The sequence below is a fragment of the Mesoplodon mirus genome (genome assembly GCF_964341445.2).
Source record: "Mesoplodon mirus genome assembly, chromosome: 10".
Lineage (NCBI taxonomy): Eukaryota > Metazoa > Chordata > Mammalia > Artiodactyla > Ziphiidae > Mesoplodon > Mesoplodon mirus.
Window position 1 is genome coordinate 41,838,544 of NC_138986.1, and position 14,034 is coordinate 41,852,577.

The 14,034-nt window shown below is 41.1% G+C and overlaps 1 protein-coding gene across 4 annotated transcripts in view; it reads left to right on the forward strand.

Annotated features, from left to right (window-relative positions):
* The first annotated feature begins 559 nt into the window (after nt 1-559).
* LOC309810975 (DNA helicase MCM9-like) overlaps nt 560-14,034 on the forward strand; it is a 133,250-nt gene continuing 119,775 nt past the window's right edge. For 2 of the 4 annotated variants that reach the window (XR_014295086.1, XM_082633387.1), the window contains exons 1-4: nt 716-799; nt 3,146-3,464; nt 12,346-12,662; nt 13,351-13,432. Coding sequence is in view for 3 of the 4 variants with exons in the window: in XM_082633387.1 (XP_082489513.1) it covers nt 3,161-3,464; nt 12,346-12,662; nt 13,351-13,432 (703 nt within the window). In the remaining variant the exon portion in view is untranslated. Of the gene's footprint in view, nt 800-3,145; nt 3,465-12,345; nt 12,663-13,350; nt 13,433-14,034 lie in introns of all 4 variants that reach the window. The other 2 variants (XM_082633385.1, XM_082633386.1) reach the window with 2 other exon arrangements.

A 14,034-nucleotide genomic window follows, 5' to 3' on the forward strand; every position in this document is an offset into this window, starting at 1 on the left:
ATGCGGGATCTTCCCGGACCGGGGCACGAACCGGCGTCCCCTGCATCGGCAGGCGGACTCTCAACCACTGCGCCATCAGGGAAGCCCAGGACAACTGATTTTTGACACAGGTGCAAAGGCTATTCCGTGGAAAAAATACAGCTCTTTCAACAAATAGTGGTAGATATCCATATGACAAAAAGTTACCTAAGCTCCACACTTCTCATCATATCCAAAAATTAGCTCAAAATGAATCATAGACCTAAACCTAAAACCTTCATTCTAAAACTTCTAGAAGCAGACAGATAATCGTTGTGGCCTTAGCTTTGGAGGAGTTCTGAGCCGTAAAGCGCGGGCCGTACACTCCCTCACAGCCAACGCACAGCCCGGCACTCCTCCCCACTACCGAGCGGCGGCTCCGCCCAGCCCCGCCCGGGACCCTACTCGCCCCTCCCAGCCAGCCCTGCCCCGCCCCTCTCGTCCCGCGGCGGCTGGCGGGGCGCGCGCCCGCCCGCTTCTCCACCCGGAAGAGCCACCTGAGCCGCCAAGTTGAGGCAGTGCACGTCCCGGCGCCCCTCGGGAGCGCGGGCCCGGCAGAGCCGCCCGCGTGCCGCCTATCTCGTCCGGGCGCGAGGTGGGCGCGCGGGAGCCTGCGCGCCCCCGCGGCCGACGGCGCCCCGCGCGGCCCCACGCGCGCGCCCCGCCCCCACCCGGGCCTCCTCCCGCCTCTTTGGACCCCGCCGATCGGCTTGAGCTCTCCGCGCCCCTCGGCCTCGGGAGCACTGCGCCCCCGGTGACTTCTGACACCGCGTATCCGCCAGTAAGTGACAGCCGCTGCCTTGTTGCACCATTATTTATTTTTCCCACAGTGCGTCCCAAGTCTCGCCCACACCCTGGTTAGTTCCAAAACTATTCAACTCTGGGACCAGGCCGGCGACGGAGCTGCCCGCAGCCGAGCCTGGGAAGTGTCAGAGACCTGCCGAGTTCTTGTAGGGTACGGGCTACGTCCAGAGACGGAAGTGTGGAAAGCAGTTCTCCGGGCACAAATCGCCTCCACGTTTGCTGAGCGCCCGCGGCAAGCTAGGCATGGAGGAGGCGCCGACCTGAAGCGGGCAGGCGGGAAAGGGGCGGTGCCAGCGAGGCGCGTCTTGGGACGCGGAGGGGCGTGGCTCCCGGAGGGGCGGTGCGGCGGGAGGCGGGCTGAGGTCACCAGGGACCCAGCTAGATTGCCGCTGATGCATCCTCCCGGATTTTTCTTGTTGGCACTTTAGTCAAGAGAATAAGGTAGCACAACTTGGCTTTATTTATTTTGTCTTCAAATGTTCCATAAGAAAAAGGAAAAGGAACTTGAAAGTTGTAAAACACTGCCACCAGTCAATCTGGGTGAGCACGTTTCTAGCGTTTGCAAACTGCTAAGAAATATTTGATTAGTCAGCTGTGCCCAGGTATTGAAAGTGAATACTATTTTTTTCAGCGATGCTATTTCAAAAAGACTAGGCGAAATTTAATCTGATCTTAATCTGAACCATGAATTCTGCGGCTGTCCCCTTTCTGCCCTATGTGGAACTGCCTTTTAAATTGCTAAATTTCTGGCTCCAAATTTAATATGCATTTATAGAATCTTAGAGATTATTTTATAGCCACTCTTGGGATTCCAGTTTTTTTTTTTTTTTTTAGCAAAGGCCACATCGTGAATATACTGTATGATTAGTTGTTCCTTCCCAAGTGCTTTTTCTGCTTTATGCTTAGGTGAATTTGTATTACCTAATCCAGACTAAATACTTACCAATATAGTGGCCTACACATCTCTTAATCTCACATTGGTATTCCCTAGGTGTCAGGATTCTTGACCTAACTGGTATACCGTGCCCCCCCACCACCTTCTAGTAGATTCCCAGAGAAGGCAAATATTGCTAATAGCACGTGTAATACATATCTTGGATGCTAAACTGTGAATGTCATAATCTTCTTTAATCTTTCTGTTTCTAAAGCCTAGTACAATAAATGTTGGTTGAACGAAATTAGTCAAAGGACACTTATCCTTTGACTAATAAGAATTTCTTAAATGATCCATTTGGACAGTTTATTTGTAATAAACTGTCCATTGCCACATCTGGGATTGTCACTCCATTTAAATTTAATCCTTCTCTTCTTTGTGCTCCTATTTGTATTGTATTTTTGCCACTGTTAGAACACCGTTTCATTTGATCTGTTCCTTGGTTCTTTGAGGGCATAGAGGACCTTTTATTATGCTTTTTTCATTTCCCAGAATAGTGCCTTGTACATGGTAGATATCTGCGTGTATACATGAAAATAGAATGGGGTAGGACCTTTTAATCTGTAGGTACAAATTAAAAAATATATACGTATAGCCAGGAATGTAATATACTGTATTTACTTTCAGTCGTAGTGATTTATTATTTAGAGACCAATTTCCTTTCCTCAGTTTAATGATCTAGTTTTTTTAGACTCTTGACAGCTGTTTTTGCTGAAGCCAATAGTTTTCCTAGGTTAGAAAAAGAAAATAGGAACAAGTTCACCTCCAAATGTAAATTTCTAAAGCCAATTTGTTAACTATTTAAGTCAGAATTGGCTATCAATCTGAATAGTAGTGTGTGTTCCGTTTAAGTAGCAGAATACAAATGAATGTGTGTGTGTGCGCGCGTGCGTGTGTGTAACTAGGTTGTGGGGAGACAGAGAGAAAGATACGTTTTTTATGTGAATAAAATGTAGAACCAGGATGCTTGCAAAGAACTCTACTAGGAGTAACTTAAACCAAAAGACTGGCATTTAAGATTTTATACTTGAGAGCAAACGCATATATGGAATCTGATTAAAGAAAAGGCAAAGGACGTTTACATGACATATTATAGGGTTAAGAGGAGGAAGTTTGGGGAAAAGATATGGGAAAGACATTGGACCATTTTGGATTTCGGTTATCAGTACCAACATAATTCTTTGACTTAAAATTAACTTCACTCACTGAAAAAAATAAATTTGATAAGTGACTCTGACTCTGTCAGATCTAATTAAGATTTGAATTCAGATAGTATTTTGAGATTAGAGTGTGGCCCAAAGTCAGAATGATTTATAACCAATCTTTTTGTAAACTAGTGTATAAGTCTAGAAAATCAAAGGTATAATACAGTCCTTTGTCTTTCTTTAGTTACCTAGATCCAAGATGAATAGCGATCAAGTTACACTGGTTGGTCAAGTGTTTGAGTCATATGTTTCGGAGTACCATAAGAACGATATTCTTCTCATCTTGAAGGAAAGAGATGAAGATGCTCATTACCCAGTTGTGGTTAATGCCATGACCCTTTTTGAGACCAACATGGAAATCGGGGAATATTTCAACGTGTTCCCTAATGAAGTGCTAACTATTTTTGATAGTGCACTTCAAAGATCAGCCTTGACAATTCTCCAGTCCCTTTCTCAGCCTGAAGGTGTCTCTATGAAGCAGAATCTTCACGCCAGGATATCAGGTGAATCACTTAAGGATTTTACTGCCATGTTATTGTTTAGAAAGATTCTGAGAAATCCCAACATATATTGAATTTAAGCACTAAGAATTAATTGGCATTTATACTTAAAAATATATCCATTATGTAGTTGATGGTCACTTTTGGAAAAGAATCATGATTTTATACTGTTTTCTCTGGACATTTGGAAGGCTGGGGTACTAGCCATGCCAACTGAGAGGAGGGAGAATGTGTGGAGGCAGTATATTTGTGTGCATATATACATATATGTATGTGTGTACAAAACTAGTTCAGCTTTCTGAGCTTTTATGACTCCTGACAATGAAAGAATTGATAATTCAAAGAATTAGCAAAGTGGTAGATGCTACCTAGTGATCTTCAAAACTATTCTAGGAAATTCATTATTTTTATTTATTTATTTTTATTTTTTTTATTGTTTTGCGGTACGCGGGCCTCTCACTGTTGTGGCCTCTCCCGCTGCGGAGCACAGGCTCCGGACGTGCAGGCCCAGCGGCCATGGCCCACGGGCCCAGCCGCTCCACGGCATGCGGGATCCTCCCGGACCCGGGCACGAACCCGCATCCCCTGCACCGGCAGGCGGACTCTCAACCACTGCGCCACCAGGGAGGCCCAGGAAATTAATTATTTTTATATATCAAGTTTAACATTGTGCTGGCCACCTATTAGGCACTCAATAACTTTTTTTGAATGAACGACAGATAAAGCCTCTTAACTTTAAAGAAATCGCAGTGGAGCAATCAGCAACTTGTGGTGTCGAAGCTGTGTCTTTGAATTCCTGCACTCTTTGATTAAGTTGGAGAACACATGTACCATTTTGTTTAAAAATAAATATTTACTTTATAGTACATTTCAGAAAGGTGGGGATTTATAATCAACAAAAATGATTACTGTGATTCCAAAAAAGGTTAGGAGTCACTATAGAATTTCTTGGAGATAAATTAAGATTCAAAAGAAAATTCCAGACATTTGATTTAAGTGAAAAAACAGTACCTGAGTGAAAAACTAGTATCTGCGATTGCACTTACTGGAATAAAATTATGATTATTAATCTTCATGCATCAGACACTAGGTAATCTCTTGCTAGGATCAAGAAGAAATGTCATCTTCTGATAATGTTGCAGAAGGATTGTTACAAGAGGCTTTAGTTAATGTTATTGAAATGGTATTTAGCAAATGGTTTTAGGCTGTTCTTATGTTTAGACACTTTTCCATGCTCAGTTTAAATACTAAAGTTCTGTCTGCCTAAGTGACCCTATTGGTTTCAGGTGAATTTAGCCTAGTTCTTCATTATTCTCTGAGAAAGTGAGTTGCAAATTATGTTACTACCATAGTAACATTCATTCTACAAACATATCCCGTGTAGGCATTTGCTAGACCCTTGGGAAACCAAAACGAATATGGTATAGTCCCTCATCTAAAGGAGTTCACGGCTGTAGGGGAGACAGCTGTATATTCAGATATTTACCATATCGTGTATGTACGCCCACAGGTACATGCATATGTACATGTTAAACATAATTGTAAAGGAGCTTACTGGCAGCTTTTACTTATGTGATGCACGCATCACTCAAGGTATGTGTGAGATATATTAGCTCACTGGGCAGGGAGTGAATTGTCCTAGGGGTTTCACCCAAAGATTCAAGACTAGATGGTGAGATTAGGGAGGGATGCAGGTGTCCCAGGCAGAATGAACCAGGGATGGGAAAAGTCTGGTTTTAGGTATATTGCACCTCCATCTTGGACTCCAGACAAGGCACTGAATTAGTAAAACCCAGGATGCCTCTGTGGTTCAGTCTCCTTAGGAACATTGCATTGCTCTTTGTCTTCCGGCATTTTTATTGGTCTAAAGTTTACTTGCTATTCCCAGTGGTTTCGATGAAAGGTATTCAAATACGCAGTTAGCATCAAAGTATTGAATAAATGAGGAAGAAAAAAATAGCCCTCACGTGTTATTTAAAGTAGTTTCTCAAACATTAATGGGCATCAGAATCACCTGTAGGGCTTATTAAAGCGCTGATTGCTGGGCCCCACCCCCAGAGTTTCTCACTGAAGAGGTCTGGCCTGGGGTCCAAGAATTTGCACTTCTCAAAGCTCTGAGGCTGATGCCAATTTCCAGGGACTGCACGCTGGAAACCATGGACCTGAAGTAATTGATCTGGACATATCTCTAACACAGATGTGGACATGTCTCTGTTTAAAATAAAAATTTATTTATTTATTTATTTTGATCAGTGAATGAGTCAGAGAATGACAAAGGTTTTGTTGTTTAGCACTAATGGTGGCTTAGTGCCTGATGTTCCCTGCTTCACTGGGATAGTTGAAGAACACACTTAGTAGCATATAGTAAGACAGAAGGATGAAAATGAATTGACATTTCTATCAAAACACTGTCCCTTACCCTATTTTAGTTCTAAGGTTTTGATTTTTGTGGTCAGTTGTGCTTAACATTATGTTACTTTTATCTCTGTCTTTATATTATAAATTTACTTTAAAAATTGTGATATGAAAGTAAAAAATCTGAAGATCCAAAAATGTACTCACCTCTACTACCCTTTTCTTAAAATAATATAGTTACTTTACTATACAAAATAAACCACTTAATGATATCATGTTTTAGACTAATTTGCTTGATTCTAAAAAAAAAATGTTTATCCTAACAGGTACCATATACATGATTCCATTCAGTAAGATAAGAACATTAAGGGTGGCATATTGCCCCATATTATAAAAATAGAGAAGATAATGAAAAGCTAATCTTAGAAAAATTGGTTGTAAATGTTTACATAGTTTTTTTCTTTAGAGGTGCTGTAATTGGGTTTAGACACAGGCCCCTCGTTGGAGGTGTGCGGCAGGGAATTCACTCTTGCTGGCCACACTTCAGGAGGGACACAGAGGAGGTTGGTGAGCATACGAGGGACCCTTGTGGCTTAGCCTGACGCCCTCCACCTCTCACCTGCCTTCTTCCTGAGTGTGTAATATCTCTCCAGCACATCTCCTTATGCCGATTGAAATAAAATCAGTATTGCATAGACTTGTCATGACTCAGTATGCACAGGCCTGAGTTATCATGTGCAAGGAAAGGAAGGTGCCTCTGGACGTAAGGAGTATCTTCTTTTTCACTCTTCCTGGCAGAAGTTTCCTCCAGATATAAGAAGCATCTTTTATGCAGTGATGCGTTCATTTGACCATTTTGCTTAGCTGTTCCATTTGTGTCTGTGTGAGGGTGCTAGCCTGGACTTAGGGAAGTTTTCTTGCAAAAGGGTAAACTTGAGTGTACTCTTCCTGGCTGAGTGAACTGGGGAGAGTTCTCCAGACAAAGCAGCATGCCTAAGGAAAGCTACAGAGGTACCATGAAATGCACAGAGAAATTCATGCACTTTGTCTGGACTAGGAGATTGGAGGCCAGATGTGATAAAGGGAAGGCTAGAGAGAGAGGGAAAGCCCATTTCCCCTTCTCTTATTCACTAATCTTCTCCTTATCTAAAAGTGCTTAATAAAGCACTGGGCTGGGCACAGAGGAGCATGAAAAGGATCTCAAGAAGTGACGCTACCCTCCAGATACAAAACGGTTAAGGAGCAGTGCAAAGCAATACGTGACTAAGGTCCTAAATGACTGGTCCAGGCAGTAAGTGATTATGAATGTCCCTGTCTGTTGTCATAGCATTTGGGGCAGGTCGTGTAGGGTGTGATCTAAGCAGAAGCTGAGTAGGCAATAAGAGACGTTAGGGCATTACTATTAAATGAAAGGAGGGGAGGGAGGTTTAGCGACTGTTCCCACAATGTAAGCCCCTTTTTCTATTCTTAGAGGTAATGATATGCAAGTCAACAGAACTATGGGACTGAGGATTTAAATAAGAGGTTCTTCAGGGTTATATGTTGAGAAAGTTACAGATCCTCTTCAGAAAATGCAGGTGTATATATATTTAAATTTCTGCCTGAATTTCAAGAGGTTCAGGGCTTTCCTAAAGCCCAACCATGGCCTCTACTCAAGAATCTGGATTTAGATGAGACAGGCATCCTGTTAAGTTACCATCTTAGGGAGATGGGTAAGCCAGGTGCTAGAAGTCAGTCACCGACTCATACCAGCACCCCGGGGGGAAGCATGGAGCCTATGGGGGTGTGGTGGGCGGTGGCCAGGATGACCAGGAATCCCTTCTGTCTCCCTTTCAGGAGAGAGGCCCCTCTTTCAACTCTGTGTCCCCTCTACCCTCCATCTACTCTCCTTTCATGGCAGTGTTTTGACAGAGTTCATGCCTTCTTTAGCATAACCTTCCCCCATTCACCCTTTCACCTCCACCACACTGAATGCAACCGCACCCTCCCCCGCCTTCCCAGTGACTGCCTCACGGCCAGACTGAGGGACAAGTGTGGGGATTTCTCTTCCTTTATTTCCCTGCTGGATTTGATACTGTTGCCTCCTCCCCCTTTTTGAAACTCCAGCCTTGGCTCCACTGACAGCAATGTCTTGCCCTTTCCTCCCTCTCTAGCTGTGGCTTTTCTCCCTGCTCTGGGAGCCTCTTCCTTTATTGGTCCTGTAGGTGTGGGGTCCTCAGGGTGCAGACGTGGCCATCTGCTCCTGAATCCTGCATTCTCTTCCTGATGGGGTGGCCACCATTCTGAACCTAGGCTTCAGCTGCCACTTATAGAGCAACAAGTGCCAACTTGATTGATTGATTGCTTGATTGCCAGAATCTGTCTCTTAAGCTCTGTATTCAAACATCCTCTTGTCAGTCAGATGTTTCAAACTAGAGATGTCTTCTTGCAAACTCAGTGTATCAAAAAGTGTAGTCATGATTTCCCTCCCCTCTCTGTGCCCCCCTCCATCTGAAAATCGTATTTCCTTATTCATTCAATAGATATTTACTGATTGACTACCATGTGCCTTCCAGAATTCCCTGACTTGGTTAATGGAACCAGAAAACTAGGAGTCACTCTAAATTTCACCCTCTTCCTTATACCTTATCTCTAATTGGTTTCAAAGCTCATGTAGTATCTTTAGTATCTATTCCTCCCCTCTTCCTTGCCTTCCTTTCATCTATCTTTCTTTCAAGTTTTTTCTTTTTTAATGCTTATTATTTATAAAGCGATGATAATAAAGTAGCGAATAAAATTTACCTCTGCCCTGCCCCCATGGAGTTTATATTCTAGTGTGGAAACATAATAATTACGTATTCTTTTTATTTAAATTGTGGTAAGTGGTATGAAGGAGAAGAACAGTGTGTTAAGGCACATAAAAGAGGGAATTTAACCTGAAATGGGGTAAAGAAAGACTTCATTAAGAAAATTATGTTTAAGCCAACCTTTTAAGGGGGAAAATGATAAGATTACATATAAGAACTAAGGTTTAAATGGTGCTTGCTATGTGCAAGTTGCTTTTCCAAGAAACTTTATATGAATTCTTTTAATCTTCTTGTGATCCTATGAGGTAGGTTTTGTTGTTATTGCCATATTACAGGAGGGAAATCTGAGAGGTTGTAATTTGGCCAAGGTCACACAGCTAGTGCGTGATAGAGCTGTGACTCAACTCACTCATTCTGGCTCCATAGTATGTATTCTGAACCCTTGTGTTGCTTCTTGGTGTGGGCATTTTTGAGGGACGGAGTAGGGAGGAGAATGTCAGGCAAAGGGGACATTGTATGAGAGCATTTGAGTGCCCAGAGGGCTTGGTGTGAGAAGAAGCCCGTCACAAAACGTCCTGTGGTCCAATCCCGCATTTGGTTCCTTATTCTTAGATCTGGGAGCAGCATGGAAGGGTTAAGTGGAGGAGATTAAAAGTTAGGCCTTTGCTATTTCTTGCCTGGATTACTATAGAAGCACCAGGGAATATGGTGTTTTACTCTTCCATTTGAAGATGCTCTTCAGAGTAAGGCACAGAATCAATTTAAAAGTAGCTTTTTAGGAAAAAACTACAATAAAATTATTCATAGCTTCATTCTTAAACTGAAGTTTGTTTTTAGGACAAAAATAGCAAGCATCTAACTAAATGATTATGTTAAGACCTCATTCGTTATATGTATGACTTCATCATATTGAACATCCAGAGTCTGCAGTCTGTGGTTTCACTGGGCATTCTGCTCTATGCATGGCATCGGAGTAACATAGCACTCTCCATAACCCAGTTCTTGTGATCTTAGTTTTTCTTAAGTTTTAATATATTGACAGTAGAATTTAAACTGAACAATCAGTTTGCATCTGAAGCAGAGCTAGGAATGAGGGGAGTGGGATGAAAAGTGTTATTTCTTTAGGAGCCAAGAAAGAGAATGGATGTTTCAAAAATCTAAGTGTTTTCAAAAATATAATTGTTGTTAAGTTCTCTAACCCATCACTTTTTTTTCCTATTCTCCTCCTCACTTTGCTCATCTTTCTCAGAAGTAATTTTGATAGATTTTGTTTATACTTTAAGAAGCAAATTGGGTTAATAATCCTGTTTCCCACTTGAGTATCCTTTTATATACTTACAATAGAGAACGCTTAGTGATTCTTTGAAAACTTAAAAATTAAAATTATTATAAATAGTATATTCAACCCAGCAATCCTACTCCTAGGTGTATGCCCAAGATAACTGAAAACAGGTATTCAAACAAAAACTTGCACAGAAATGTTTGTAGTAACATTATTCGTAGTAGGAGAAAAATGTAAACAACCCAAATGTCCATCAACTGATGAATGTATAAACAAAATGTGGTATATCCATACAGTGGAATATTCGGCCATAAAAAGGAACGAAGAACTGATACATGTTACAACATGGGTGAATCTTGAAAATGTATGCTAAGTAAAAGAAGCCAGACACAAAAGGGTGGATACTTTATGATTCCATTTACATGAAATGTCCAGAATAGATAAATCCGTAGAGACATAAAGTAGCTTAGTGGTTGCCAGAGGCTCAGGGGAGGGGGTATAGAGACTGTCTGCTATTGCGAACAGGTTTTCTTTTTGAAGCAGTGAAAATATTCTGGAATTAGATAGTGGTGATGATTGTATAACCTTGTGAATGTACTAATAACCACTGAATTATATACTTTAAAAAGACAAATTTATGGTACCTAAATTATATCCTAATTTTTAAAAAGCATTCATGTGGGGAGCAAGGAAAAGGTAATTGAGAATCTGCAAGCATTGTGAAGATGTGTTGCCATAATGTACATCTAATTAAGGCCAAGTAAAAAGAAACATTGCCACTTGGTGTTTTTTTGTTTCTTAACATTCTAGGATGGGAACTAAAAGAGAACATTGTACCCCTGAAACATAAGCAATGAGGATATGAGGACTAGACCTGTTCTTAATGAAAAGCTTTTGGTTGTTAGTTTGGCTTTTACTTGGTTGTAACTAGAAATATCGGTGTGTTCTCAACTTTTAGCTACATGCAGCTGAATTAACAGACGCCTGAGATGAGCACTGAGAAATGAATACAGTGGATATTTTAATGGATAAAACCTACTTTATTCCTGCCCCAACCTCTCTGTCTATTCCTGCACGTATGATGTAGCACTGTTGAGCCCCAGGGTGTTTTAATGAAGCATTCCCTAGGAATTTGAAAATAGGAAAATAAGTTTGTTTTCTGATAGTTAAACTGTAAAGTTGACACAGAACAGAGCAGAGATACACAAAATCATCATAAACAAAAGTATGGCTCCCTTACTGGCAAATTGTGATACAATCCAAGTTAATATAAATAAAGAGTATTTCCATTAGAAATCAGGCAAGTCAGCCTTGGAAACATAGAAAAAGGAGTCATAGTGGCAAATGTTGCAGTGCCCACCCTGTTTATACAGTGTAGGATATATGGAGAGAGAGTCTCAGCCAGAAGCAGAGAAAATTCAAGTCTGTCTGTACACGTCTAGGCTGTATCACCAGACTAATGTAGCCTGGCGCCTTAAGCATTCAGTTCATTTAACCAATCTGCTGCTTTTTTTTTTTTTCCTTAAATTCCTTGCATCCCAAACTGCCTTCTGATGACAATGATGATGACAGTGATGATAATGATTTGGCTTTCAGAATAGATCTATAAACAGGGAGAAAATGTTCTGACCATAGAAACTTAAAGTGTAATCATGCCTATTATGGTTATATCTTATGAGCTTGGCAAATCCAATAGATCTGTCTTCAGTGTTCATGCTTATCAGGTTTCAGAGCTAAGTTCAAGGGCAAGACCATAGACCACGGGACATGAACCAGTGTAACAAATGCCCCCTTGATAAACCTGTTAGGAGGCAGCCTTTGACCATCACAGGCAGCATCTCTCTACTCCAGTGGTGCCTTGTAGCCAAATATGAGAAAGAGGGCATTTCCACATAAGAATTTTCTTTGGCATTTTGCACCTTTTAAGTTGCCTGTTTATTAATGATGAAAAACACAAGGTTTTTAAAGGATGAAGTGGTGCTGTAGGTAAACCTCTAGGTAATTCAAGACTTGAAAACACTATCTGATTTATGTATTAATAAATCCTGAACCTAACTAGAAAAAGCACTAGCGTTTGTTCATTCCATTACCATCTCTTTATCACTCAGCTTTGATTTTATGTGTGGCATGTGGCAGTATATTCTTCATTGAATGAGGTTAAAATTATATACTGTTTACATCCTACTGAGATAGCCCTCTTAAGAGAATCAATTCTTTTTTTAATCCAGGTTATTATCAGTATATCATCTAGATACGTACTTTTAAAGAGAGTCCATTGATAATTGTTATTTGAAATAATTCTTTTATATTTTCTTGAGTTGATCTTTTTTCTTAAGTAAAACACAAAGATTTCTTTTTCCTGAAATTATACTTTCTCCCTCAGGAAACATGAGAAAAATATATTGCATGGAGTCAAATCCCAAGTAGAAGTCGATGTGTTTTTGTTTTGTTTCTCCATCAGGATTGCCTGTTTGTCCTGAGCTGGTGAGGGAGCACATCCCTAGAACCAAGGATGTGGGACACTTTTTATCTGTCACTGGGACAGTGATTCGAACGAGTCTGGTGAAGATCCTGGAGTTTGAGCGGGATTACATGTGTAACAAATGCAAGCATGTATTTGTGGTCAGGGCCGACTTTGAGCAGTATTATACCTTCTGTCGGCCATCCTCATGTCCCAGCTTGGAGAGCTGTGATTCTGCAAAATTCACTTGCCTCTCAGACTTGTCTTCATCTCCAACTAGATGTAGAGATTATCAGGAAATCAAAATTCAGGAACAGGTAAGTGATCAAATAAATGCGAAAAATAACAAATTAGAAGAAGTGTTTTTCAGCTATGGGCAAACTGCCAGGACTAGGGAACACGTTTGTAATCTGTTACTAAGAAATAATCAGAGGAACCGAGTGATTTGTCTTATGACTAGATGCAGGAAAGAACTGCTTCTCTTTTCTAGTTAAGTAAATGTTATTGTGTTTAGTAGTTGGAGCATGTGTTTATTTTGACCATCCACAAGGTAGATTATATTTTGAGATATTTTCCATATGGTTGTTTTTATTTTATTGTAGTTTTAGTGAATTCTTTTTTTTTTTTTTTTTGCGGTACGCGGGCCTCTCACTGTTGTGGCCTCTCCCGTTGCGGAGAACAGGCTCTGGACGCGCAGGCTCAGTGGCCATGGCTCACGGGCCCAGCCGCTCCGCAGCATGTGGGATCTCCCCGGACCGGGACACGAACCCATGTCCCCTGCATCGGCAGGCGGGCTCTCAACCACTGTGCCACCAGGGAAGACCTTAGTGAATTCTTAAACTGATAGTAGGCACAAGTTTCAAGAAAATTCCATAAATCCCCATCGTAATTAAATTGTTTGATAATACCAGAGAAATAGAAACAGTAATTTCAAGAACTGCTAGGCTTCTGAATACTTAGTATGTATCTGAGCATACTCAGTGTCTGCTTTCTTTTCCTTGCTAGGTTCAAAGGCTATCTGTTGGAAGTATCCCACGAACAATGAAGGTTATCCTGGAAGATGACTTAGTAGACAGTTGCAAATCTGGTGAGAATGTTAGCTTATATCGTAGGTCCTAAAGTATTGACTAGGAAAAGCCACTTTTTATTTTCCCAAGATCACTGGCAAGTGAGTGTGGGGAACTTGAGAACAGAGACTGGCATGAGGAGGTAGGTAACAGCAGGAAAGAAGCTGGGCTGGAGTTCAGCAATCTAGTCTAGCTGCTTGTTTTACAGATGAAGAACCTGATTTGCCCATGTGAGCTTATTCTTTGTGTTTCCTCCTCTTATTCCAAACAACTTAAAAACTGTTGCTTTTACTGTTTGCCTAGCAATTTCCACTGGCTGTTTAACATTTAATTTAAATTGAAGGTGGGTCAGAAAATGCAAATGATTGTTGTCAACGATTGCCTTTCAACTAACTTAAACATTTCCTGCTTTAAATATTTCCCGTCCTCACTAAGAACCCCGTAATCTCTATTAAAAAAAAAATAGCACCAATGTGTCCCCTGGGCAGTAACAGGTATGTCTGACCTCTTATTTCATATCCCAGTGCTCCCCTACTGGACAAGTCGAAAATGCTTTATGTCTCTAAATTCCATCATTTCCTTTTCTTAACCCTAAGCTTCTCCAAATGCCTCATTTTTACTG